General features: G+C 45.2%; 1 protein-coding gene across 3 annotated transcripts in view; it reads left to right on the forward strand.

Annotated features, from left to right (window-relative positions):
* The window catches only part of LOC139051877 (E3 ubiquitin-protein ligase MARCHF8-like), a 239,966-nt gene that overhangs the window by 134,540 nt on the left and 79,663 nt on the right, over positions 1-25,763 (forward strand). For 2 of the 3 annotated variants that reach the window (XM_070528914.1, XM_070528916.1), the window contains exons 2-3: positions 20,981-21,040; positions 21,320-21,500. The exons of the other annotated variant lie outside the window; for it this stretch is intronic. In XM_070528914.1, coding sequence (XP_070385015.1) covers positions 20,981-21,040; positions 21,320-21,500 — 241 coding nt within the window. The remainder of the gene's footprint in view (positions 1-20,980; positions 21,041-21,319; positions 21,501-25,763) is intronic. 3 annotated transcript variants of the gene reach the window in all.

A 25,763-nucleotide genomic window follows, 5' to 3' on the forward strand; every position in this document is an offset into this window, starting at 1 on the left:
TTCTTTTTTTTAGGAATTCGCTGTAATAAGTGCACTTCAAAGACGCCATAGCAGCGGCCGCTGAAATTAGGCACTGAAAGCGCAAGACAGCTATCGTTATTGATTGGTAGCAATCGTTGTATTAATACTTGTTCAAAAATTCTAAGTTCTGTGCCTTGTTTTTCTGCCTTTGCTTACTCTTACAAGTTCTGTTGTCGAGAGAGAGAGAGAGAGAAATAGAAGAGAGGAAAGGCAGGTAGGTTAACAAGACGCACGTCCGGTATCCTACCCTGCATTCTGTTGTCGAGGCTATTCACTATAGAGGGTGATTGATCATTTTTAAGTTTTACGGAATTTTTAAAAAATATTCTGTTGGAGATAATTATACTCATTGAGCTGGATTATTCAGAGAGTCGAACATGCACGAGAAAGCGAAACACATACGCAACTAATTAGCAAAATATCACTATTTATGTTCTTAACTAATTCCTCTAAGAAACGTGTTGCACTTTAAGAATTGTAGCCGGTAAGATTGCAAGGCGTACCCGCTTAGAATGAATTTCCAAAATGATGCCAGTTCGGAGATTTGCGCCATCAAAATCGCCGTAAACATGCATTGTTGTCCCGCTTACTTTTTAAAGAAAACACTCTTGTATGCATTATTGCACAGAAGTAGCTGAAACGCCCATATATTTGGTCCTACACTTTGGGGAAAGAATAGCTCGAAACTGTTGTCATCCTGGAAATTCATTTCAAGTGGATACGTCTTGCAAGCTCACCGGCTACAATTCGTAAATTGCAATATGTGCCGTACAGTAATTAAATAAAATGTTAATTAGTTGGCGCGTGTTAATTATTTGAATATGTGTTTGGATTTCTCGTGCTAGTAATGTCCGCATCTTCAACTAATTCAGTTTAAGGACAAGAAACGTCATGTGCAACAGACGACTTTTAAAAATTCCGTAAAAGTTAAAGATGGCCACCCTGTAGGAGGGAGCTGGGCGAAGTGAAGTGAGTTGCACGAATGCGCTCGCTGTGGAGCGCATTCTGCAGCTCGGGGTCGCTTAACTCTGTCATGCGCCAGGCTCCGAATTACTCAAACTCTGACTGACGCGCACTCCAACTGCCGCTAAATGTATCCCTGTGACAGGGATATTGCTACAAGTAATGCTGCGCTATAGCTATCGCTTCGCATTTGGGCCATATGCAGTTTTTCAGTTCAAGCTGTTGAGATCCAGCCTTTGAAATAACAAAGGAAATTAGTCAGAAGAAAGGAAAAATGATTGAGTTGATGGTGGCCAACGTCATCGAACTTTGAAGTTTACAACTCTGTGACTAGGTTATGAAAAACGATATCAACGTTCTGTAAACTGCACCTAATAATACATCTAAAGCGGACCAGATTTATATATTACACACCGCTCTGAAAATCATTACTAATTTGTGAGTAGGACTGCTGCAAAACCTTTGTAAACATTGTAACAAATTCACGAAAGCTGTAAATCGCTACATCAAATTTGTCCACGTTAGATGTTCTAATAGATTCAGTTGGCGAAATCTCTTTGTGGTGCAGTTACAAATTTGTGAAGTTCGTGCTTTTATTTTTTTTAAAGCTCACCACTTTTCAGAACATTTTGTAAAACTTTATGCCCTAAATCAAAATTGTGCTTCCTACGATCACTGTAATTCTTTCTCTCTCGAGTGCAACGAGTGTCATTCATATTTGTTAAGCGGTTGTCTCACGAAAGCATTTTAGCGTTTTACATGTATTTGAACAGGCGGCATCCGAGTCGGGCTCAAGCTAAAGCTTCCTGTTAAAGCCCATTGCTTTTTATACTACTGTGAAACCATTGATTCCGTTACTACTGTCAGCACTAAACCTCAATACCTTTAGCATCCTTTTCCCACTGGGCAATCTATTGTTTACAGAGAATCCGACGACACAACAGTTGCCAACATTTCCAGTGTCCGATCAGAATAAATCACTCGGTACCTTTAGAAGCTCGAAGTCACAATACGCAATACCTGCGGGCTCTCGGAATTCCTTATATCACGCTGGTAATTACTTGAGAAGACCGGCTAAGTCGATTGTATTAACCTGTCATTTACATTGTCCGAGAATGGGTTTGAAATGGACTTACAACTGAATGGTTGCGTTATACTAATCCAGTTTTTTTTTTTTTTTTTAACGTCGCGATGAGTGTGTTTAGCGCAGGGTGCATGTAAGGCTGATATAGGAGCTGTCGCTGATGATGTAAAGGGACACTAAAGAGAAAAAGATATGTTGTGCTGTATTAGTGAATTATTTTTCTACAGCATAAAAAACCACTCTTACCGCGAGAGCAGGCTTGATGAGCCAGAAAATACGCAACAACGAAATATGGGTGCCGACGTCGCCCTATAGTTCCCGCAATGGCCTGCCGTGATGTCAAGAATTTTGACGGCCTCTGCTCGGACCTAGATAATTTTTTCTAGGCAAACATTGTATTTTAAAGTAGACTGGACTTACCCAGTTTTGGGAACATTTACTGCCACCCCAGCTGCCGGAAAAAACGTTACAAACAAATACGAAAAAAAGCTTTTCGGAATCCATGACGTCACACTGACATTCCGGCGATAGGGTTTCGGCGCAACGTACAAACGACAATAATTTGCCCTTCAGTTACTTTTCCAGCAATCAGCCTCTTCTCGCGAAATAACGAAAACATAGTTTCGCAAAAATACCTTATCAGTATAAACTGCCTTAGTGTTTTTCTTTAGTGCCCCTTTAAGGCAAATGCGAATGACCTCGACTTCATTCAACCTCGAACTCGCGCCTGAGGCTCAGTGGAAAGCCGTCGACCTCAGCAACGCAAGTAGACGCAATCGTCGCCCGTTTTCCCCTCAGCCTCTCCTCACACATCGAGGTTGAGATCGATCTTCTATAGCTAAAGCACTACGTCGCCTGCCCACATTTCCATGTCAGCGTGCAAGTGTAATTTGATGACTCCAAACGATATCGCGAAGGTCCGGGTCGCGTAAACGTAGTGTTTTGCCCGCTTATTCCGTTCGTCCGTGTAACACGGCAGTCAAGAGAAGCGTGGTCTTGGTAGCTCTGCGACATGAGAATCGTGCGCCTAAACGCTTAAGTACCCTTCTTACACGCTGCAGAAGCATTGCTTGTCGAACGATCTCTCGTCAAACATTCACTAGCCAAGTTTCCTATAGCATAGTGATATATTCAGTAGAATTGCCGGGAAGAAAAAACTATGCCGATCCAACGCGCTTTTGTAATCTAAGTGAAGCGAACGTGTCGTGAAGCGGTTAATTAAGTGCTATCAAACTGTTCATCTTCTGCAACGCGTTTTGCAGCATAGCGATTAAATGCTTGTCAGGCAAATCAGCAAGACGCGGAAACCTCCACCACGCGACCCATGTGATCCACGCGACCGCGGTTTAAACGCTGTTTCTGTGGTCGGTCCTCTCTTCATTACACCATCTCCGCGATCAGCTCAGATTACCATTGCACTATCTCCAGGACCGGCCCACTTTACTCGGCAAGAAGCCGACCGAGCAGACGCGCCAAACCCTGGGAAAGAAGGCATAGAAATCTTCGCTTTAATAAAACAACTATGTGCTTGTTGGCGTACATCTGCGGCACTGGAGATATATAGGTACAGTTTGCTGTCTCATTGTGTCGTTCCACGGAGAACAGCGCCGCTCAACAGCACATCTGGAGGACTATAGAAGACATGCCTGTGCATAAACCGATTCTTTACATGAGTGCTGTCCTGTGAGCGAGCTATTCGGCAAGGCATCAGCTACCACGGCCAGCATTCACCTAGGTAACTTTGCTTTAAAATGAGCGTAGTAACAGACCCGCCATAAGGAATTGTGAAACATTGCACGAATTAAGGCTTCTGTCACTCCGTACTGCTAAACTTTTTCGCCACCACCCCATCCCCTTCCCTCTCCAGCTCATTAGTCAGTCCTAGCGATCACTTTCCCTCATTGCGCTAAGTCATGATGGGAAGCACACTTTCAGCCTGGCTCCCTGTCATCTCAGTCACTGCCTCTCTCTCTATGTACGTGCGCACGCGCTAGCGCGCGTGCGCGCCAGTGGCCTCTCAGTGCTTTTTGTGTTTGCAGAACGAAAAGCTAAATGATGCAAAAATAAGTTTTCTGGTAACCAGTCACACGTACAGAACGGACTACTGTAACATTGAAAGGGTAGCACGTATGACAAAAGCTAATAAGAGAGATGAACTAAATGAGAAAGGCAGGGAAGACAACCAGGTGAGCGAGGAGAGAGGGGGATCGTGCCCTCACAAACATTCCTGCAGAAAGAAAGGCTTGGCTGCGTTTTGCGAGGCATATTTTGGGGACGGATACTTGAAAAGCTGTGGTAGTTAGTCTCAGCATTCTTAAATGAGTGAACGACCACTCATCGGCGATTCGTAAATCTCAACCTGTACCGTAAAGTAGTGATGTGAAATGTTTATTACTGAATTTTAGACCATTGAGTAGTTAAAAACAATGAATGATTATCGCATAATTACTCATGTCCGCCGGCATGAATAATGCGCCTACTGCGTTGTTAAAAATTACCCAAATGCCTCGTATGAAGCATATGAACAATGAACAATCTGCTCCCAATTTGACATAGAATCCTGCATACAATCTGCTCCCGATTTCACATAGAATCCTGCATACTAATCTTTCACCAATAAACATTTGCCGAACGCGCCATATATTAGTAACATTTTCTTTTTTCTGTATCGCTGAAGTAGAAATATGTGTGCCGGTTGTCCTGGAGATGGCTGTCCTGTACAAGTGTGTTGTTCATAAAATTTAACTCGGCATTCATTCCTAATTATCATTATGAAAAGATATTGTGTGTACCTTTAGCTCTTATACCTTTGTGGTGACTGTCACTGCATTGGATTCCTGTTTGTTCTGCCGCGTGGCACTGATAAATTATTATACCTGCATGTACAATCTGTACGCCCACCTGCTATGGGCGCGGAAAAAGACTGGCAGTATTGAAAATGAATAAATAAAATAAATAAATAAATAATAGACAGTCTCAGTTGAGTGTCTACTGTGCGCTCCGCTCAAAACCGTGCATCGTGGCAATTTGCACACAGCGGCTGAGCGGGCGCTAGCGTGGGCACAGCGCTCGAGCCGGCAGGGAAAGAAAAGCAGAACGTTGCCGGTCGCTCCGCTGCCGAACCGATTGAGCGGTGCGCGGCAGCGTGTCCACTTGGCGTCTTTGCCGTTTTATAGCCAAGGTGACCGCGCGGCGCGTATGTCTCTACAGGACGCGCGCTTGTCAAAAACGTGAGATCGACCCAGTGCTATGCAGCGCCAGAGCGCGTGAAATGTCAACGGAGCCGACCGCGAGTGACGCTCGGCTAAAACTGTCGAATCTGTCGCTGTCCACTTCTGAAACTCATTTTATTCGCAATGGCAAACCCGTGAGACGTCACTAGAGTGGAGTCATTCGCTGCCGAATGACCCACGCTCGTCGGCTACCAGCCGAGGTGTTTCTGTAAGCATTACTGTCTTTTATTACGAACAGTCCTATCTGGAGCTATCTTTTGAAACACTGATTTATGCAGGTTAACGTCTTAAAGGAACGCGGGCTTTGAGAGACGCCGCAGTGGGCGGATCCGGATTAAGTTTGACCAGCAGGGGTCCATTGTTGGTACGCGAGCGCTTTTGCATTCCACCCGCTTCGGTAGGCAGCAGCCACGGCCGGGAATGAAATCCGCGCTGACAGCAGTATATACAAAGCCAGGTGATTATGTGAACCGAGCTTTTGTATGGTAAAACTTTGTTATAAATGTGGTGATTTAACCACTTCCTTCAGAACCACTAAAATGACGAAAGTTGGCCGACTTTTCTATTTATTTGTTGGCGAATATCTTGAAGTATTTTCCATACCTATAGGCATGTAAGATGCTTTAAGATATTCTTGAAGCACCCCACACGATTGCAGGCGTCGCCGTCCAGTACTAATTGTAGGTATAGGACTGGCCGGCGACCTATGCATGCGGTCTGTGGTTGTAGTGGACTTTGGCAAAGTTCCACGAGAAATAAATGCATCCGCTATCGCCATGCGACGTCGTTCTCGGTAACGATCTTGAGGACACGCACTACTCGGAGCTTTTCTCTCTCGTTCTCGTAATATGAAGCAAGACGTTATTTGCTAGGTTACGTCTTAAGCGGTACATGCGAGTAAAGTTTCCCCAATTAACTGTTTTACAGTGAATTGTTAATGTCAATACCTGGGGACATGTAGAATTCCTGGTGAATATTGGAAGCGCTAAATTTCCCAACTGCACGCGAGGTTTGCACCCCAAATAATTAGCACTCTTCTGCCTCAGAATTGTATTTGTGCGAGGTGGACGTCGTTGAAAGGGAAATAGCACGTTGCCTAATGGGTGGTAGGTTGAAAGCCCTGCTTTCACGTTTTCTATTCGCATTTAAACGGTCTACGTTGACGGTCTGCGTGCTCTCGTATGATGTGACTGAAGCACATTTCACTAACAGAGCCACCTTCGAAGCCAGCACATGCTCTCGGCGTCCATCATCTCGCGGTGTGAGAGACCCGTAATGTTTTCGCACGTTCTTGTAGTCATCATCGAACATTGCATAGTTTTCTGACGCCCAGGGCATTTATTCTAGCTCGCACAAATAGCTTTGGTTACGATTCCGCTGACAGTCATTAAGCGGGGAGCTATATGGTATCGACGTTGCCTTTTATTTGTGCATCGCTGAAAGTGCGCTATCTCTTTTTCGCAATGTACGTAATATGATGTCGCTACACTGTGATGGTATCTTCATCCTTGACGAGATTTTGTATATTTTCGCTTTTGGGCTTTGCTTAGAGCGTGACACAATGTCCATCAGATTCAGTGAAATGCAGCCGGCTTACGCGGCGCCGCTTTTGCTCATAGCAGGCCGGGGGGCCGTCCTTGCCCCCAAAGTCAGTTTCTGGCTCAAGGATAAGGGAGGCGGCTTCGCATGCCCAGGAACCTCGCTCTGATTTTCAGCTTCGCACGGGCGTGCGTGACGCGATGCAATCGCACTGTCGTTCTTGTCTCGGCATCGGTTGTGCCTTGGTATCACTGCAGCCCCACTAATGAATCTGACGGTGAGACTAAAAAAAAAAATAACTATTTGGAATTCTCGAATACTCGAAACTAACCGAACAACAGGCAACAAACCGAATGTTAAAGGCTGGTTACTGTTCTCAGTTCACCCACCCACTTGCCCACCCACCCACCCACCCACCCACCCACCCACCCACCCACCCACCCACGCACGCACCCACGCACGCACGCACGCACGCACGCACGCACGCACGCACGCACGCACGCACGCACGCACGCACGCACACACGCACACGCACGCACACACACACACGCACGCACGCGCACACACACACACACACACACACACACACACACACACACACACGTTCCAATATTTAGCTACTGTTTAGAAATGAAACAATGACAAAAGCTTTCGAAACAAAGCACACAAAAAATAGGTAGTACAAGTATTCTTTTCAGTATTTCTGCGCAAGGAGGCTACCACAGAAGTGTAGCAAAATGCCGTGCCTTGTTGGCATATTTCTGGAGCTTTTGACCGTTTAGCAGGAAGTAAGGATGAAATATTGCTGGTCCCCTGTCAGAGTGGGCGATTACAGCATATTCGGGAGAGATGTTACTCAAAAGAGAATCTGAACGTCTTATACAAAAGCATTAGACGTTCGTAACACCCCTGTCCGTAATAGTGAACTGCGAGTATGCGCCAGTAGCCCGTGGTAGCTCTAGATTTGCTGTCTTCCCTTGGCCTCACCGATGTTGCATCGAGTTGCCCTTCCCAGCTATCAGGCACGGCCCTGATCATTTGGCCCTGCCGTTGTCCCCAAGAACACCGACGCATTCATCCTCGTGCTCGAAGTGGCGATAAGCCGCGGCTGAACGCGGTCTTTTCCGCTGGTCGTCGTTTACTGCGCCGAATGGTCCCCACGCTTTCTGTGCTTGCGATGCCTATCGATGAGCGCGGCCGCGAGGGAGCCGAATCCTCTGAAGTGAGCGCTGTGCGGTGAAGCTCGCTTCACAACAGCATTCTTTGCGCGAATGAACGGCTTCTGTCGGTGACGCGCCTTTCGGGCGACCACCTGGATTTGCGCGAGTTCAAGGGCGGCGCGCTAACAGCGCTCCTCACGCTAGCGAAACTGGTGGGACGAGTCGGACAAGGGAGCGGAAAATTTGGCCTTGCTTTCGCCACGATTTCATAAGAGGCCTTGCCATCGCGAGACGCGAGTGCCTTCCTGGCTCGTGTGAGATTTTCGCGAAGCCACTTGTGTACGCGGATCCGACTTCCCTATACAATCCGCAATCGGTCAAATCGACGCTGGTATGTAACAGCGGGAGGCCCTAGTTAAGCGCTCCCCGAGCCTCGTCAACAACGACTGCAGTTTAATTATCGTAACATCGTCATTTCTTTTTCTCTCTTGCTCTTTTGCCGAACGGGAACCGGGTGCCGACACTGATACATCGGTGTTTTTTTTTGTTCTTTTCGATGTTCAGTAAAATATTACACACGCTGCTTTTAATCCTGACACAATCTGAAACGCACCAGAATTGCCAATAAAGAAAGCTGAAGAAAACAAAGTCGTGCTCACACTTTTCCTATATTTAGCAAGCATCCGTTCTGATTCTATAGTACGATAGCGCGTGCTAGCTGGTGGAACATTAGTTAAATGGTTAAGGCAGTGCAAAAGGACATGACAAATCAGAAAGACGGGACACAACGAGCGTTAACTTACAGTTTAATGATACTGTGATACCCCGCAACGGCCACTCCAGACTGTACTAATGTTAAAACCGCGCCAATACACTACGTTTTCCTTTCTCGTCCTGAACGCAAAATCATAAATCAGCAATGATAAACAGTTTGAACGTGATGTCTCAAAGTTCACACGCGAACAGCCAGAAAACTGCTTATTGCGTCAAGACGCGTTATGAAAAGCACGCAATATACTAAACTGAACGCAGTTACAGTGGCAATCGCCTTCGTCTGCTGTTTAGATATAAAGCTTCCTTTCTTCGTCGAAAAATGGCAGGCGTGCTCACAATACAGATCAGGCCTTAACCTGTAAATCGCAGCCGCCTCCGTAACTTCCCTGTTGCCGTTGTCTCTCTGTGCTGTGGATAACCAGTGTTGTCTTGCAAGGGCGGACGACACCTTGCAGCCTTTTGCAATGTGTGGACAGGTTGAGCGCCTTTGGTGCACGTAAGGAAGGCGGTGTGCTCTATCATTCAGGCCACCGTCTGTCTTGCCGGCATGTGCTCGGTCATAGGTCATTAAGACGCAGTAAGGAAAGCCGACGGCGCACAACCTGAACTGCTTAGCTTGTTTGGTTCGCCATTCTATATTTGCATTGTTACCTCCACTGATTTTCCTTCTAAGTCGGGCATTTTTGAGACGCAGAAAGAACCATGTGCCCACAGTGTTTACTCGCGATGATTTTTAGGTTGCGCAACATGCACTGAACATTGAGCAATAATTCCAGTTTATTCCCTCTGCTCGCTGGCCCACCTTTGTTGTTGCAAGCATAACTTGCGTCCCCCGCATTCCAAACTTTTTTTTCATAAGTGACTCAGCCACAGCGCAAAGTAGTGCAACGGGGAAGCGCGCTTTCTTCAGCCGGTCCACTTGTCCAGGAAATGTAGTTTAAATTCCCTGCAGACAATAATTTATCAGTGTCGATCGGAGGCAGGAAGCTGACGAGAGCAGTTTGGGCTTGTTGGCACAGAACGAAAGAGCAATAGCGCAAGAACGAGACAGGTGGACAGAAGAGGCGATACACACGAGCGCCTACTTTCAACAACTGTGGCAGAGGGGAACTTGCAATGCCTCGTTTGCTATGCCTCGAATGTGGGGAGTAGTAGGGTAATATCGCCTTATTTGATCGACAGTGGTGCGCCCAGCAAACGTGGTCGCCCTGATGGAAACTCAAGAGTTTAATCTAAAACCTATGGGTAATACGAATCAAATAGCGGTGACGTCGAATGGAATACGAATATGCATGCAGTACTTTTCGAATAATAGAACAAATTCGTTAAATAGTGCTTGAGTTCTGCAAAATTTTGCTTGAAACATTGAGAAATTATAACCAACAACAAAATAAGACCAGAACGCTATTCACTCAGATACGCTCCTATATAGCAAGAGCAAGAGAGAAAATAGGGATAGGATAGGCAGGGAGGTCAACCAGAACAGCATCCGGTTTGCTACCCTACACTGGGGTAGGAGAAAGGGAAATAGAAAGAGGAAGAAATGGAGAGAGTAAGCACTGAGTACGTGTAGGGGGGACACCATACAAAAGGACATTGTATACGAGGTGGTACTGGTGGTACTTTGTCACTGCGCACTGAAATAAGTTGCTATATAGAGTGACTATATAGTGTTCAAGATGCTGTTTTCTCACCACCTCCTAACTAAAAGTCGAGCATTAAAATAGTCAAAACATGTAGCAAAATGGCAACGTCACGAGCTTAGCCGCATAGGCTAGGGATCCAGATGATAATGTCAAATCATATTTTATTACACTATGCCCGCAGCGTCATTGTCAGTATCGCCGAGAGCATGGCCATCAGAAACCGCCATAGTAGAATGCGACAGAAAAACCAAGCCTGTAATCCTATGATAATAATATCAGACTGGTGGCACATGAGCATCATGGCCATACAAGCACTAAGCAGCAGCATCGGCCCGAGACCAATGCTGAGCCCACAACGGTTCACGAGCCTGGGCTGCACGTTAGATTCGAATAGTCCAAGGAAGGAAACGAGAAGACTGAACACCTCGCTTTTTGCTCGTCGGCGCTGATTATTGGAAAACTATTCATTAAATATTCGGTGTTTCGAATATTAACTTTTCGATTCGAACACCGAATTGAATGGAAATGTGTGCGATTCTTTATTAGAAATTTTCGAACATTCGCGCACCCCTACAAGTAAAACCTGCCAAGTTCCTTTGTTTACTTATTTATTTTTGCTGTTCCAAAGTAAACCGCAGAGCGCTAGAACAAGCCCTGAAATTATCTGGAAGTTGAAAAGAGGGGTTCTGGAAGGGATGGGAACTCTTACTGTGTCTTCGCCAGGAAAGCGAATAAAACGGATGAATTCTCTGACGACTGCTTGCCAGGGTTAACAAGAGCTCCCTAGGAGTGAAAGCTTTTGCTGTAAGACCAGCGTTAGTCTTGCAGAATGCCCCACATTACAAACGTATAGTCTAGGGCAGCGTGCTCTCGCTCATTTGCAGTGATGGTCCTTGTTTAATTTGCAAATTAGGCGGTAGTTTGTGTTCACACGGTTGTACCTGACGTTTCTAGATAAATATCCTTGTCCTGTGCTATACGCGTTGCTTTTATATTTCACGATCGCCTTCAAGGCACGTGTACTTGTTCCGCGATTTCGGATAGGAATATGCGCCTAAATAAACCAAGTCGCTAGAGAGTCCACTCAGTTGACTCTCTAGCGGTGACACTTCTACAGATTTTTTTACAACCTCAATGTTTGCATGTTTGTTGTTCATCACACTCCTGCAATAGTCGCATTGAGGCCGCAGTGTGTATAAATAAATAAATAAATAAATAAATAAATAAATAAATAAATAAACACCTCACCCTACTGCTTCATTTCGCATTTCATAGCCTTGCTGCAAGAATTTGATCTGAAGCTAAGCAGGGAAGAGCGCGATCGACCACAAATCCCATTGTTTGGCTGTATACGAGGGATCAATTACATATTTGCCAGTGTTAACTATACAGACGCAAATCAGGACGGCGCGCTGATTTTCCTTGGCTGTAGCATGAGCCCTGTTTTCTCTCTCTCTCTCTCTCTCTCTCTCTTTCTTGAGGTTGTTGAACTGCTATCTCTTGCCTTTGGAGTCTCTCGTTTCACTGACCACATCATTTTTCGGTGAAGCGTATGAAGAAAGGTTTATTTCAATGAAACGCACGAATTGCTACTAATTCATAGAGAGAGCGAAAATTGAAGAAAAGGCAGCAAAATCAGTCAGGCGCACGTTAGGTTTGCTAACCTATGCAAGGATAATGGAGTTTGTCGATGAAAAGAAAGAAAGAAAGGAGATAAAATAACGAAGGTGTCATTTACTCCGGAGGTGTACGTCTAAACAATGGTCACTCATTTTGGTCTGTCGACTTCAGGAACTGCATGCAGTAATGCACATGTTGCTTTCAGGGCTTGTGAGCAATTTGCGGCCATGCTTCAAGTACTTTCGTCACCGTGAATGCATCTTGAACCCAGGTGGTCTAACGGTAGTGCGGAGTAAAATGTGCTGGTCGCCATAGTGGGGACAGATGCAGAGCAGATGTTGGATGGACTCCTCACACCTGCATCTGTTGCAAGAAGGTGTGTCACTCATCCAAAAGGGGAACGGATTGTTCTTTGAGAGTTCCGCACGCGGCCACTAGGGGCAAAATAGTGTTGCATCGCAGCATGAGAGGCCGTTGTTAGCTGGAGCTTAAAGAAGGGTCGAAAAAATTATTGCCGATAGTTCGAGAGACGATGGTTGTTCTATACAGCCAGAGTGGCGGTACGAGCCTGTGATCTCTGTTCTTTTGAGGCGTCTGTTCTAAACAGAGGTATGTCCCAACTGCCTGAGCCGTGTCGTGGGTGGACCGAGCGGAAATGGGGTGATTGCGTCATCGTTGGCAATTATCTCGCTAGAGCGCATAGAGAGGGCGCGAATCGAAAGCCTATGGCGTCAGCTATAGCTCCCGGGTCGCTATATTGTATAACGATCTATATAATCTTCAATCCTTCTTTTATTATCAACCGTTGCCTCGAGGGGCCAATCCCGTCAATAGCGGAGGCATGGCTTTGCACGTGTCAATGAAGAACGGCACGGACGGAAAAATGAGATTCACAAGAATTTACTGTACTGCGGGCTAGTCGGTTCGTGATGAATAACTTGCTGCAGCGGCTTGAGGTTTCTGGGTAAGAAACTTCCGTGATAACTTTGAATACTTTCGTTAATGAATAATAGTGAAATATATCACCTGTTTTAACGCAGAGGATCCAGTTTTCTCGAAAACAGTTCACTGAATATAACGATGCGTTTTTCTTTTTTTTTTTTGCAGCACATTATTCGTGCCAATGGAGATTGTAAAATTGGTAAACGACCCTGAATTATTAGCTGCTTATCTAATGTTCATTAATAAACACATATTTATTCATTTAAGGAACGTGTTGCTATTGCGGGACTGAAACTGATTAGTGCTCAAGTCAAGTCCGCTTGATAGGAATCCTGACGCAAGCATCAGCTCCCAGAAATTATATCCCAAGTGTTCGGTGAAAAGAAACGCGTCCTTCGTTGAGCTGCCAAATTACCGTACCGGCAAAGGTGGCACAAGAACGGCGGATTTGTGCTCGAGAGAAAGAAAAAGAGAGAAGGGAAGATGGGGCGAGGTGGGACAATATTGTATTTTCTTTGACGCTGTAGACCCCTCAAACCTAACAATATGTTAAGTAACGGGCTTTCCCATAATTTGTTAACCCTCCCCCCCCTTTCTTTCTTCCTCTTCTCCCGAAGAAATCAAATTCAACTAAGCAAGCATATTGATTTTCTATTCTCGGGATGTGGCAGAAGCTGTACGAGGGCTGATATTATTATTATTGTTGTTGTTGTGGTTGTTGCTGCTGTTATTATTATTATTTTTATTATTATTATTATTATTATTATTATTATTCTTATTATTATTATTATTATTATTATTATTATTATTATTATTATTATTATTATTATTATTATTATTATTATTATTATTATTATTATTATTATTATTATTATTATCGTTGTTATTGGTATTATTATTATTATCGTTGTTAATGGTATTATTATTGTTATTGTTGTTATTGGTATTATTATTGTTATCGTTGTTGTTGTTATCGTTGTTGTTATTGTTGTTGGTGTTGGTATTGTTATTGTTGTTATTGTTATTGTTGTTATTGTTGTTATTGTTATTGTTGTTGTTATTGTTGTTGTTGTTGTTGTTGTTGTTGTTGTTGTTGTTGTTGTTGTTGTTGTTGTTGTTGTTTCCGCCATCGTAAAAATGAAACGGCAGACGAATACGCCGCAAGCTGTCTCATGAACAGGAAGTGTTGTCACACGTATACTCCTATCGAATTATGCGCGTAGTTATTCACGAGCAGGATAAAAAAAAAAAAAAGATTGTTTAGGTAAGCAAGACTGTCGTCGTCATATTCGGTAATCGTGAGAATCTCATCCGCCGTTCCCACGTCAGCAGCAACCTCGACTTGCCCCTGCTTGCACCGGAGAGCACCTACGAACAGAATCGTAACTCTCAGCCGCAGCAGTCGGACGGCCAGCCTATACACCGGGAGAGTAGTAAACTTTAAGGGCTCGAGTGGCGCGGTCGAGCGTTCCCGAGGCTTGTTTTCTCCTCCGTCGAGCATTGCTCGGCGACGCGTTCGGCTCGCTCGATGCGGGCCGCGCGCCGTCGTCGCTCTCGGTGCGGGGGGCGCGTTGCGACGCGGCCGGCGACCGATGGAGAAGGGAGAGAACTGGAAGGAAAATCGCTTGTTTACTAGCTACCGGCGGCAACGCTGTGACGTCAGCTTCTGGGTCATCGACTTCGGTACGCTTCGGAGCCATTCTATCACAGCTGGCAAGCCGACCGAACCCTGGCGCCGAACACACCGAAGACCGATGGTTCCGACGACGTGTCCGTCGCCGCGCGCCTTGACATCGACGGCGCGCTCTCCCTTCTCGGCTTAGCGACTGGGAGGAGAGAGCGCTCGGTGGGATCTCGCGGCCGCCTCGTTCGCAAAGCTGCGCCTATGCACCCTGCGTAGTGGGTGTTCTTATTGGCCGATGCGCGTTCGGGCGGGAGAGATCAATGCTTTGTGCATGGCATCGCCGCTGCGTGGTTCTGCTTATACCTATAATAGCAGAGCAATCGTACAGACGCGAACACAACGTGTAGTGGAAACTGAAATGAATCGAAATAATTGCTAAGCACCTGGGTATCTTGTTTTTTTTTTCCTGAGAAAAGTGAGAACAAAATCATGTAATTAGAATGTCAAATCGTGTAAATTTGCTGGCGTTAGTTACATTGGACCGCCTGCAATAGGATGCGCGCTATACTTTCAGGAGTGCAGACAATCGAAATAATCTCTCTCTCTCTCTCTCAAATCATCTTTCTTTCTCTCAGAGATCTTTCTTTTGCCCGTGATACCTTTCCCGTCTTGCCTTGTGTTTTGCTCCGTCTCTTCAATGGCCATGCACTGATCGTAAGCGTTCTCGCTGTTATTGCTGTAAACGTAACAGATTTGTCACAGTTTCACTACTGAAGCAAACGCAAAACATGGAGCGGCCGGCATTATTAAAGGTAACGAGGGCTGTATATGTATTCTGGTAAAACAAAAAAGAACTTTACTATGTTCTTATCTAAGTATGTTGTTGGTGATAGATTGTAGTAAAAAGTACCTCGGCTCCTCAAATTCTCTTTTATAGATTAAATAAGATTTCACAAGACTCAATTGAAAAAAAGGTGACTGCCACAACGCTCAGTTTATTTATTTATTTATTTATTTATTTATTTATTTATTTATTTATTTATTTATTTATTTATTTATTTATTTATTTATTTATTTATTTATTTACTAGTGCCCCCAAGCTAAAACGAATATTAGAGAGGGGAGTTTAACAATTCACCGAACTTGAAAATTTAAGCAACAGCAACAACAGCAATCTTATAACAGTGTCTAAAGTATAAAAGAACAGAAAACACAAAACACCGCTAGTTCATTAGTCTAATAAATTACGAGTGGTAGAGTGAAACGACAACTTTATAGCCGTAACACCAGAGGGTTAAGTTTGAGTTTGAGTAAACATAGTTATATTTCATATTTGTTACCCTAGTGTTTCGCGGAAAGTTAAAAAATATCAATTGGGCAGATGCGTTCCGAGTCATTTCTAATTGGTTAGTGGCGTCTCCGCCGCAACACAAGAGCGTGATACACTTTGTAGTCTTTTTATCATTGGTGAAAGTGCTCTCCATGGCACTAACTTGGATGGAAGGTACACAGTGGTGCATTATTAAAAGGAACATCGGAGCGTGTAACCTGAAGAAGCCTTCGTAGCGTCTGGCTGATACGCTCTTTTCAAATACAAACTACGCTAACTGCTTGCTCACAGCGGCAGCAGACGGCACTAGCTGAGCACCATCCACGGCACTCACTGCGCATGTGCAGTACTCTCGCCGCAGCTGAGAGCGCAGGTCACGTGCTGAGCGCAGATCACGGTCTCCGGTATTGCCTTTAACAGTGATCTGCTATTACAAATACACAGCTCAGTTTCAGCTTAGTTCTACAGTATGCACAGTGTACAGAACACACACACACACACATATATATATATATATATATATATATATATATATATATATATATATATATATATATATATATATATATATATATATATATATATATATATATATATATATATATATATATATATATATATATTTATCCTTACTTTATTTTCATTTATTAAGCACATGCAATTCCCCCTATGTTGTACTTGGTGTCAGTGTTTGTTGGCTTCTCATTATATGACTAATAATTATCGGGTCCCTCGGTTAACCCCCTTTCTTCTCGTTTATTACATAACGAGGGTCTCGAATCCGGCAACATTGATGCCTTCAGGTAGCATATGTGGGTTTATTGACCAGTTGCCTTCACCCGAAAAAGATCACGTTTTCGTGACGACTGCGGCAAAAAAGACGTTCCACGTCCGCCGCCAAGGTCTGTGAGTGGGGGCGCTGGCTAACACTCCCAGGGTTCTACTAGTACACATAAATACCCAAGAAAGTGGATGGGGAAACGCCGCCGCGGTAGCTCAATTGGTAGAGCATCGCACGCGACATGCGAAGGTTGTGGGTTCGGTTCCCACCTGCGGCAAGTTGTTTTTTCATCCACTTTAATTTCCATTAATTTATCCTTACTTTATTTTCATTTATTAAGCACATGCAATTCCCCCTATGTTGTACTTGGTGTCAGTGTTTGTTGGCTTCTCATTATATGACTAATAATTATCGGGTCCCTCGGTTAACCCCCTTTCTTCTCGTTTATTACATAACGAGGGTCTCGAATCCGGCAACATTGATGCCTTCAGGTAGCATATGTGGGTTTATTGACCAGTTGCCTTCACCCGAAAAAGATCACGTTTTCGTGACGACTGCGGCAAAAAAGACGTTCCACGTCCGCCGCCAAGGTCTGTGAGTGGGGGCGCTGGCTAACACTCCCAGGGTTCTACTAGTACACATAAATACCCAAGAAAGTGGATGGGGAAACGCCGCCGCGGTAGCTCAATTGGTAGAGCATCGCACGCGACATGCGAAGGTTGTGGGTTCGGTTCCCACCTGCGGCAAGTTGTTTTTTCATCCACTTTAATTTCCATTAATTTATCCTTACTTTATTTTCATTTATTAAGCACATGCAATTCCCCCTATGTTGTACTTGGTGTCAGTGTTTGTTGGCTTCTCATTATATGACTATATATATATATATATATATATATATATATATATATATATATATATATATATATATATATATATATATATATATATATATATATATATATATATATATATATATATATATATATATATGAAAAGAAATGAGAAAAGTAGGGAGATAAACCTTAGCAAAAAGAAATGGGGTTTGCTATCCTAGATTGGGGGACGGGGAAGGGAGCGGCAGAAAAATGAAGAGGCACATGCTCACATCACTCAGGATCACCGCACAGGATCACGTGTAGCACTAAAGAAACCTGTAGTGAAGAAGGCGAGAGCACGGACAAGGCCAGCCAAGTGAGGCGGTGCCTTCGGTTGGCATCGATACCTTCGCGTCAGAACAGTCCAAGGATTCCTGGGTCGCTTCTTTTTTGTATCTCCTCTTCGTCTCGCCTGCATCTCCCATCTCCCGTTCCGAGCACTGTTAAGCTGACCATTTCGCCTATCTGGATGACCTCTCATGTTGACGCAACTCCCAGCCCGATGGAGGCAAGTTAGGCCTGGTCATATCTAGGACTTTGCGTTTCGATATCTGCGCTCCTTTTCACGCCCACCCGCAACGCGCGCACGCAGGCGTGTTCAAGACGTACGAGCGCCTCCGGCATCGTTACTATACTGGTAAAGACTCTACAGCTTTGTTCAAAAATTTGTTCGCTCGTGCCCGCACTGTAGACGCCGCAAATGCCGACCTCATCCGGCCACCGGTTTATTAAAAGCCGCATGCGTGCCCTGCTTCTGCCTTCAGCCATGTGAGAACTGATCTGTACGGGCCGCAGCCGCTAACATCGACTGGCAAACGAGGGATCATAGTCGCAGTCGACCATGACACGGTATGCTGAAACCGCCGCTCTACCTGCAGCCACCGCCAGTGACGTTACATACTTTTCTGCTCCCACCGTTTCATTCTTCGTCACAGCCCACCTAGGGAAGTGATGTGCCATAGAGGCCACGTGTTTTTCTCGCAGGTGATAAAAAATAACGTACAGCGCGAAGGACAAGGACTGCGTGAGACGACATGCACAGCACTGTGTATGTCGTCTCTCGCAGTCCTTGTCCTTCGCGCTGTACGTTATTTTTTATCATGAATTACCAACTACCCAAGCAACCACCCTAGTTCTCGCAGGTGGTTGAAGCCCTGCATGCTCAGTGCCGCATTTGTTCACCGAACCACCGCAGCGTACCCTCCTGGGCTTACGGAGGGTTTCAATCGAACCCTTGGTGACATTCTCGCGATGTACTGTCGCGCTCAGGGTGAGCTACAACGTCTTACCGCTTTGCCACGCTCTTTTGCATTGTAGCTCATACTGAGCGCGATAGTACGTTTCGTCTGACCATACAAACCAGGACATCATTCTCCTTTTTGTTATACGTACACACATGATACTGCTACGCAAAAATACTACACGGTTTTCTCCATGCGTACTTTCTCGTCTGTAGTCGCAAGCCTTCCCATACCATCGATACAGTTTTACCCTACGAAACAGACGCGTCAGGATGTGTTCCCGTTTCGGCTGTCGCCATATATGACGAGAAATGCCGTCAGTTGGCTCGCAATTTCACTCTAAAAAATAAACAACGACATAAATGCCTTCGTGATGGTGGCAATCCCAACTCGAACTTCGCTCCCTGAACACTTATCTGGTTGTCCGTGCCTTTTACCACCACTTGGACTTCCTACAAAACTTCTCTCGAAGTATGGCAGACCATACTGCATCGCGGAACTTACCTCTCCGGTCAACTACATATTAAGAGCCGCTTACAAACACGCACGCACGCACGCACACACACAGTGTCCCAGCTATCATGCACCAAGATGTAAAAATATGCAGATACCACGTAGCTGGGCAAGGTAATCTTGTTTGTCGTCGCTTGGATATACTAATATTATTTCTTCCTTCCCGCCTAATTTCATAATTAGTCTTAATTAATTAATCAATTTCTTAAATAACATATTTGATTGAAAGTGTCAATGAGAAAATTGTAGAGCTACATGAAAAACCCCTGGTACAGCTTTCTGTTGCTCAATACGAGCTACATAAAAGTGTTTTTCCGAGCGTGAAAGAAGATCGCGAATACACGCGAAATTGCCGTGCGACTGGCCGCTCGAAGCACTTTGCTATACGCAAAATACTCCCCGAATATATGCAAAGGTGCGCTTGTACAATTTTTCTGGTTCGTTCGCTAATGTACTTTCTACAGAATATGTTGGGCACTCAAGAAAGACGGGGTAAACGTCCTCAATTTCATGGCCACAGCCTCGCTAACTAGAGCGGTGTATTAAGAAATAATCAAATAAATAAATAAATAAATAAATAAATTTTTACTGTTTCACAAGAGATTTTACAGGTCAAAATATACAGAAGGAGGTCTCACAGCCAGACTGAATTGGGTCCTTCTGTACTTAATAAACATGCAAGATCACATACACAGCAGCAGTGATAAGGGAAAAATGCAATTATAACATGCATAATAATGAGATTAAAATACGGAAAAACTAGAAGATAGATACACATCAGTATGTAGGGTGTAACTGTATTATAATGCAAAGCCCGGTATACGAACAGAGAAAAGAAAAAGAAATAAGAATTCAAACAAATATACGTAGTAAAGTAGAATAGTAGATGCAAAAAAACGAGTTAAACAGTACATTGTGACACATGTGTATCTCGTAACAAAAATATTTCAATTCTTGAATAAATCTGAGAGTTTTCTGGAGTTTAATTAGAAACGGTAATGCATTCCAATTTATCCTTTAGAGAACCCTATTTGTACAGTACCTGAAAGCGACAGACTTTAGTTCGCGGCTGTGAACAGGCTTTGCCTCGTCCAGTGCGTGTGGTTGATCTGAACTGCTGTCTCTCTTTCACTTCCCCATCTCCCTCGCCACGTGTAAGCTAGCGAACTGGACAATGTCTAGTTAACAAGCTTCCATTCATATCGCATCACGGTGCCTATGCGCAATGGCTAACCTGCATCTTCTGGCTTCTGTGTGTACAAAGCCGTCGTAGTCCACAGCGGTTCTCAAGAACGGACGCGCCAGCCAATAATAGCAGCGAACGTATTAGCGATGGCGTTTGGCCCACGTTTGCTTTTACGAGTGGTGATCGTTGCGAAAACGGCCCCTGGAACTAGATTCACAGCTGAGTATACGCGCGTAGCATGTCCAGGATGTACAGCCTATCGCAAAAAGTAAGGGCCGGAGGGCCATTTCCGGCAGCGGCCGACTGGCCTTCACTTTCTTGCGTGATAGAATGTACACTTCAAGTTGCTTTCGAGGCTGACGTGCAGTTGTAACATTGCCTTGTTTAAGCGCCGTCACGGAGTGCGTTGGTCCTTGATTCCAGGTGTTTTCCTTTCTTCCTCTTTCAGGTCCGAGGGCTGTAAGGACGGCCCTTGTGACGCTGCTCTCGGGAAGACCATTGTGATCCGGTATGTGCTCAGTCACTTGTTAAGGCCTTTTCTAGCCGTGTATTCCAAAACGATCATGGATAAGCCCGTGAGAAAACTATTGCCGACACCGAAGCGCACGAAGGCGCACGCCATTTTTCTTTGCCTTTATTTTGAAGTTGTTTTTACCCTTAAGCGACGCCAGCTATACTTATTTCTTGTGATGGCATCTACCCGTGAAAAAACAACGCATGCGATACCCGACACAAATGGACGCCGTGTTCACCCGCGCATAAATACAACTGGTGTCTTTTATTACAGATTTCGTCGAAATTTATTTGCTTTTGTGGTACAGTGGCCATGGCTTTGCGCTGTTGAGTACCAGGTTGCGAGTGCTCCTATGGAGGCGGAATACAAAAACGGCCATGTGCGGATATTTGGATGCACGTTACAGAACTCCATGTGGTCGAAGCTAATCCGGAGCCCTCCACTGAGCACAGCTGTAAGTGTGGGACGTTAAACCCGTCAGTTATTATTACTATGTTTTCGTAGTTTCTTCCAGAATGAGATTTGCGATGTGCTTTTCTTTATGCTGAATCTCGCGCGTTACTATCGGTACACGTTGCAAGGATGCCGAGTGATTCAGTAATTAGTTAAAGGCGCGTGCACATTTTAAATTACTCGGGTGCTTGCTGCGTGGAAATAAGTCGAATGAGTGAAGATGTTCACAACGTGAAGTGGGCGATCATTGTGCTCGTGCGAGCAGCACAATTTATAGAAAGTTTTGCACTACTTGGAAGAGCGCGTACCGTAGCAAAGCGTGATTTACAGGGCGACAGAGTGTTCGTGTAGCCTTTGGAGACTGATGCCACTCGATGACGTTGCTTCGACTAGCAATGTCTTGTGTACGCTTTCATGACGAAGCGAGCAGGAACTTCTCGCTCGTGCTCTAACGTTTTAGTTAACCTTTTCTCAGCCAGCTTGCCGGTGTCCCATCCCAATCGGGGATAAAACAAAGCGCTCTTGCCGCTACTCGCACTGCCTTGAGTTTCATTGAGACAAAACGACGCGTCGTATTCCTTCTTTTCTTTTTTCCGGCAGGCTTTACTGTGAAGTTATCGTAACAACCGAATAAGAATCATTGCGCAGAACGCACCGACCATCATGTTTTAATTCGTTGGCAACCGTTTTCTTCTTTTCCTTCCATTGCACTTTGAACTTCAATTTGACGCAAGTTGGCATCACAGACAATATTATTGGAGCAAAAGTACCTGCAGTGTACTTGAGTGTATTACACTTATAGATGTGTACTGTCACACAGCCAGCGGCGTAGCCAGGAATGTTTTTCCAGTGGGGGGGGGGGGGGGGGGGGTGCACCTTGCATGGAGACGGTTACCATGGCGACCGTCTCTTTATTAGGCTCATCGATATATTAGAGGCGGGCTCGAACGCTGGCCACTGAGTAAACGTTCTGAGGGTGCGTAAAGGAGCTTTTGTAAATACGGGCGCTGAACTATCTTACAGTAATAGGGGATCCACCGCAATTTAGCGTTCCCTGGTTGTATCCTTCCTAGAGGCTGACAGAGCCCATGTAATGCTGTTTAGCTTCGGTGACCTAACGAGAACTGCGGCGGTAGTTCAGGATGACATGGTGGACGGGCCAACGGGATAGCACGGGATAAGAAACTAGGGTGCATGTTCCGGATTTATACATTACTACACTGTAAAATAATTTACACCCTTAAAAGTGAAAAAGAATGTAAATGTGTCTATAACTTACACCCTTAGCGTGTCAGTTGTATAAATCACACCCTAAGGGTGTGAGTTGTAGACACATTTAGACCCTTTATCACTTTTAAGGGCATAAATTATTTTACAGTGTATCTACGGTTACCACTGAACTTTCAATGGCTCTAAGAAATAAAAATGAAGCTTCAAAATATGACATCAATGTTGCCTTTTAAGTCGCATTTTACGACTGTGGTACGTGCCAGTCTTCGTTCAGGGGATTTTGTGAGATGTTTGCACGAGGCATCTGGCGTTTAACCGACAAGTGCCGGCTCGTTGACAAGCGTACTGTGCAAGAAATCTCAACCGAATACAGATTTTTAGGCGCTGCCACGCTATAAAAAGAGTTGCAAAAGGATGGAGGTGGGCTAGTTGGTAACGCATATTAATACAAACTTAGAGCGCTAAAAACACGAAAGACGTAGAGAAAGAAACACGCGCCGCCACACTCCACCAACACACGCCACCGAGCGCGTGTGGTGTGTGTTTCTTTCTCTACGTCTTTGGTGTTTTTAGCGCTCTATGCTTTTATTTGAAAAGAGTTGGCCAACGTTGTCCGCTGACATATGTTAACGGTCGGCGGCCCTGCCGGACCGCACGCACAAGCCTTGGGTAACATGTTTTCGAACTTGTGGCCAATCGCAGACGACTTGTTTGCAAATATTTGGGCTAGAACCATGCCTTGTTGACAAATAAAACATGTTGGAAACATAGAGGCGCCTTTCGAATGGGGGAGACTCTCACTGTGGAAATAGTTTTACCGTCGAAGTCCGAAACGTTCTTTGTGCTCACACAATAACTGTATGAGCATGCCCTCACAGAAAAGAGAAGAAAAGAAAGAAAGAAAGAAAGAAAGAAAGAAAGAAAGAAAGAAAGAAAGAAAGAAAGAAAGAAAGAAAGAAAGAAAGAAAGAAAGAAAGAAAGAAAGAAAGAAAGAAGAAAAGGAAGAAAGAAAAAAAGAAAGACAGAAACGAAGATATGCAGTTCCTCGCACACTGTGGGAAATGACATTATGCGAAGCATTTTGCAGGTATCTGGCTATCCGACACCGTTTGGGATTCTTCCAAGTGTTACCAGATGAACCAATGTGTTTGTGTAAAGGAAGAATATGTGTTTGATTGACGCCTGTATGTGTCCACAGAAGCAAGACGACACCGACGACGATAGTATGACGGCGATGGTGTTACATTTTTTTTTTTTAACGCCGGGAAGAGACGTGACAACCTCTTCCGTTACGACGTGGGCCGATTCCGAAGGCGGTGCAATCCAACACAGCGTCTCAAAGTGTTAGCTGCCACGAGGAAAGATTGGGAGAAATTAACGCGCTCCTGCTCGTGATGCCAGGGGAAGCGTGGTAAGCGAGTGGCAAGTCTGTGGCCGAATGGAAACAAGAGCGCGCGTGCGCAAGCGTACTATCGTGCGGTATGTGACGTGACGCGCGCTCTAATTGTTTCAAAGAGCTAGTTGGCGTTGGCATGAGCGAAACATGCGTGCTATTATGGCGTAACAATTAGAGCATCGGGCTTGTATGCTCGGCGTCAGAGGTCCAATCGCACCATTGGACACTTGAATGTTCTTTTTATAAAGCGAGGCGAGACAGGAGCCTATCTACCTACCGCAACGTACCTGGGATGAGCCAAAATTTGTTTCGCATTAAACTAAATAAAACATTAGGAGACACAGTAACCGTTAAATGTGATTTCACAGAACAAGAGCGCGCCACGATTAGCAGCCCCAGCAGCGATACCTTGGGAACACATGTAGAAACTTGTGGAGGGCTGATAGATTGGTCCCGTCAATGGAACCCAATTAACAGGTATCGAGTGGCAACAGATTCGACGTCGATAAAGCTAAAACCAGCTGTTGTAACTGAAATTTGAGGAGCATACTGCGAAAGGAAGAGAAGTGACGGCAGGCTTTTAGCACTAAGTGATCAGTTATTCCCAAGAACAACCTCTCTGCGATGCACACAGCGTCGTCTTCGTCAGCTACATTATTGATAGTTGCGGCCAAGAAATAGATGTACAGATGCCACCACTTTCGGCGTCTGCTTGGCGCACAAAACCCCCAAGCATGCGCCATGGCGTCGTTGGCGGCAGCACATTGCCGCAGGGGCATGGGTTCAGATCCCCTTTGGCGGAGGCGGGCAAATGTTATTTTTTATTATTTATTTATTCGCCACATAGCGGAGGTGAAGCTCAGGTTGAGGAAGTGGCCTGATAAGCACGACGGCACCTAACGGAAAGAGAGGACATAGCAAATCGAGAATAGAGGCGTCAACTGCTGTCGCAGTAATAGCATCCGGTTCGCTACTTCGCGCTGGGGAAGGGGAAATACATAGAAAAGATGTCGATGAAAGCAGGAGGACGACAACTGTCCGGTAGGCGCATGCGCCCAGAGGGGACCATACCAGTGGCGCAGCCAAAAATTTCGTTCGGGGTAGGCTCAAGTTCGAGCTCGGCCTCCTCCTTACAGAATTTGTCGAGGGATCAAATACATGAATAATAACTGAATTGCCATTGCCAAAGATGCGTGAGTGAGTGAATAAACTTTATTGTAGGTCCGGCGAGGACGCGAACTCGTCGCGCACCCGGCTAGTCCCACGTCGGGACCGGCAGGTCTAGCCCACCGGCCCGGTCGCGGGCACGCCGGACAGCCAGGATTTGCTTTTCTAGAGCGGGGCTACGCAGAAGCGAGTCCCACTCCTCCTTGATGAACTTGGGGTATGTCGACCCGCACTCCCAGAGCATGTGGGGTAGAGTGGAGGTCTGGCCGCAGGACGGGCAGGCGTCGTCGCGATACACGTCGGGGTAAGCCTCGTGGAGAGCGGACAGACACGGATATGTGCTGGTCTGTAGGAGCCTAAGCGAAACGGCTTGCGCCCTATTCAACTTGGGGTGAGGGGGTGGAAAGACCCTTCTGGACATGTAGAAATATTTAATAATCTCGTTGTGAGTAGCAGGAGCGTCCCTGTGAC

Source organism: Dermacentor albipictus, chromosome 1, assembly GCF_038994185.2.
Source record: "Dermacentor albipictus isolate Rhodes 1998 colony chromosome 1, USDA_Dalb.pri_finalv2, whole genome shotgun sequence".
NCBI lineage: Eukaryota > Metazoa > Arthropoda > Arachnida > Ixodida > Ixodidae > Dermacentor > Dermacentor albipictus.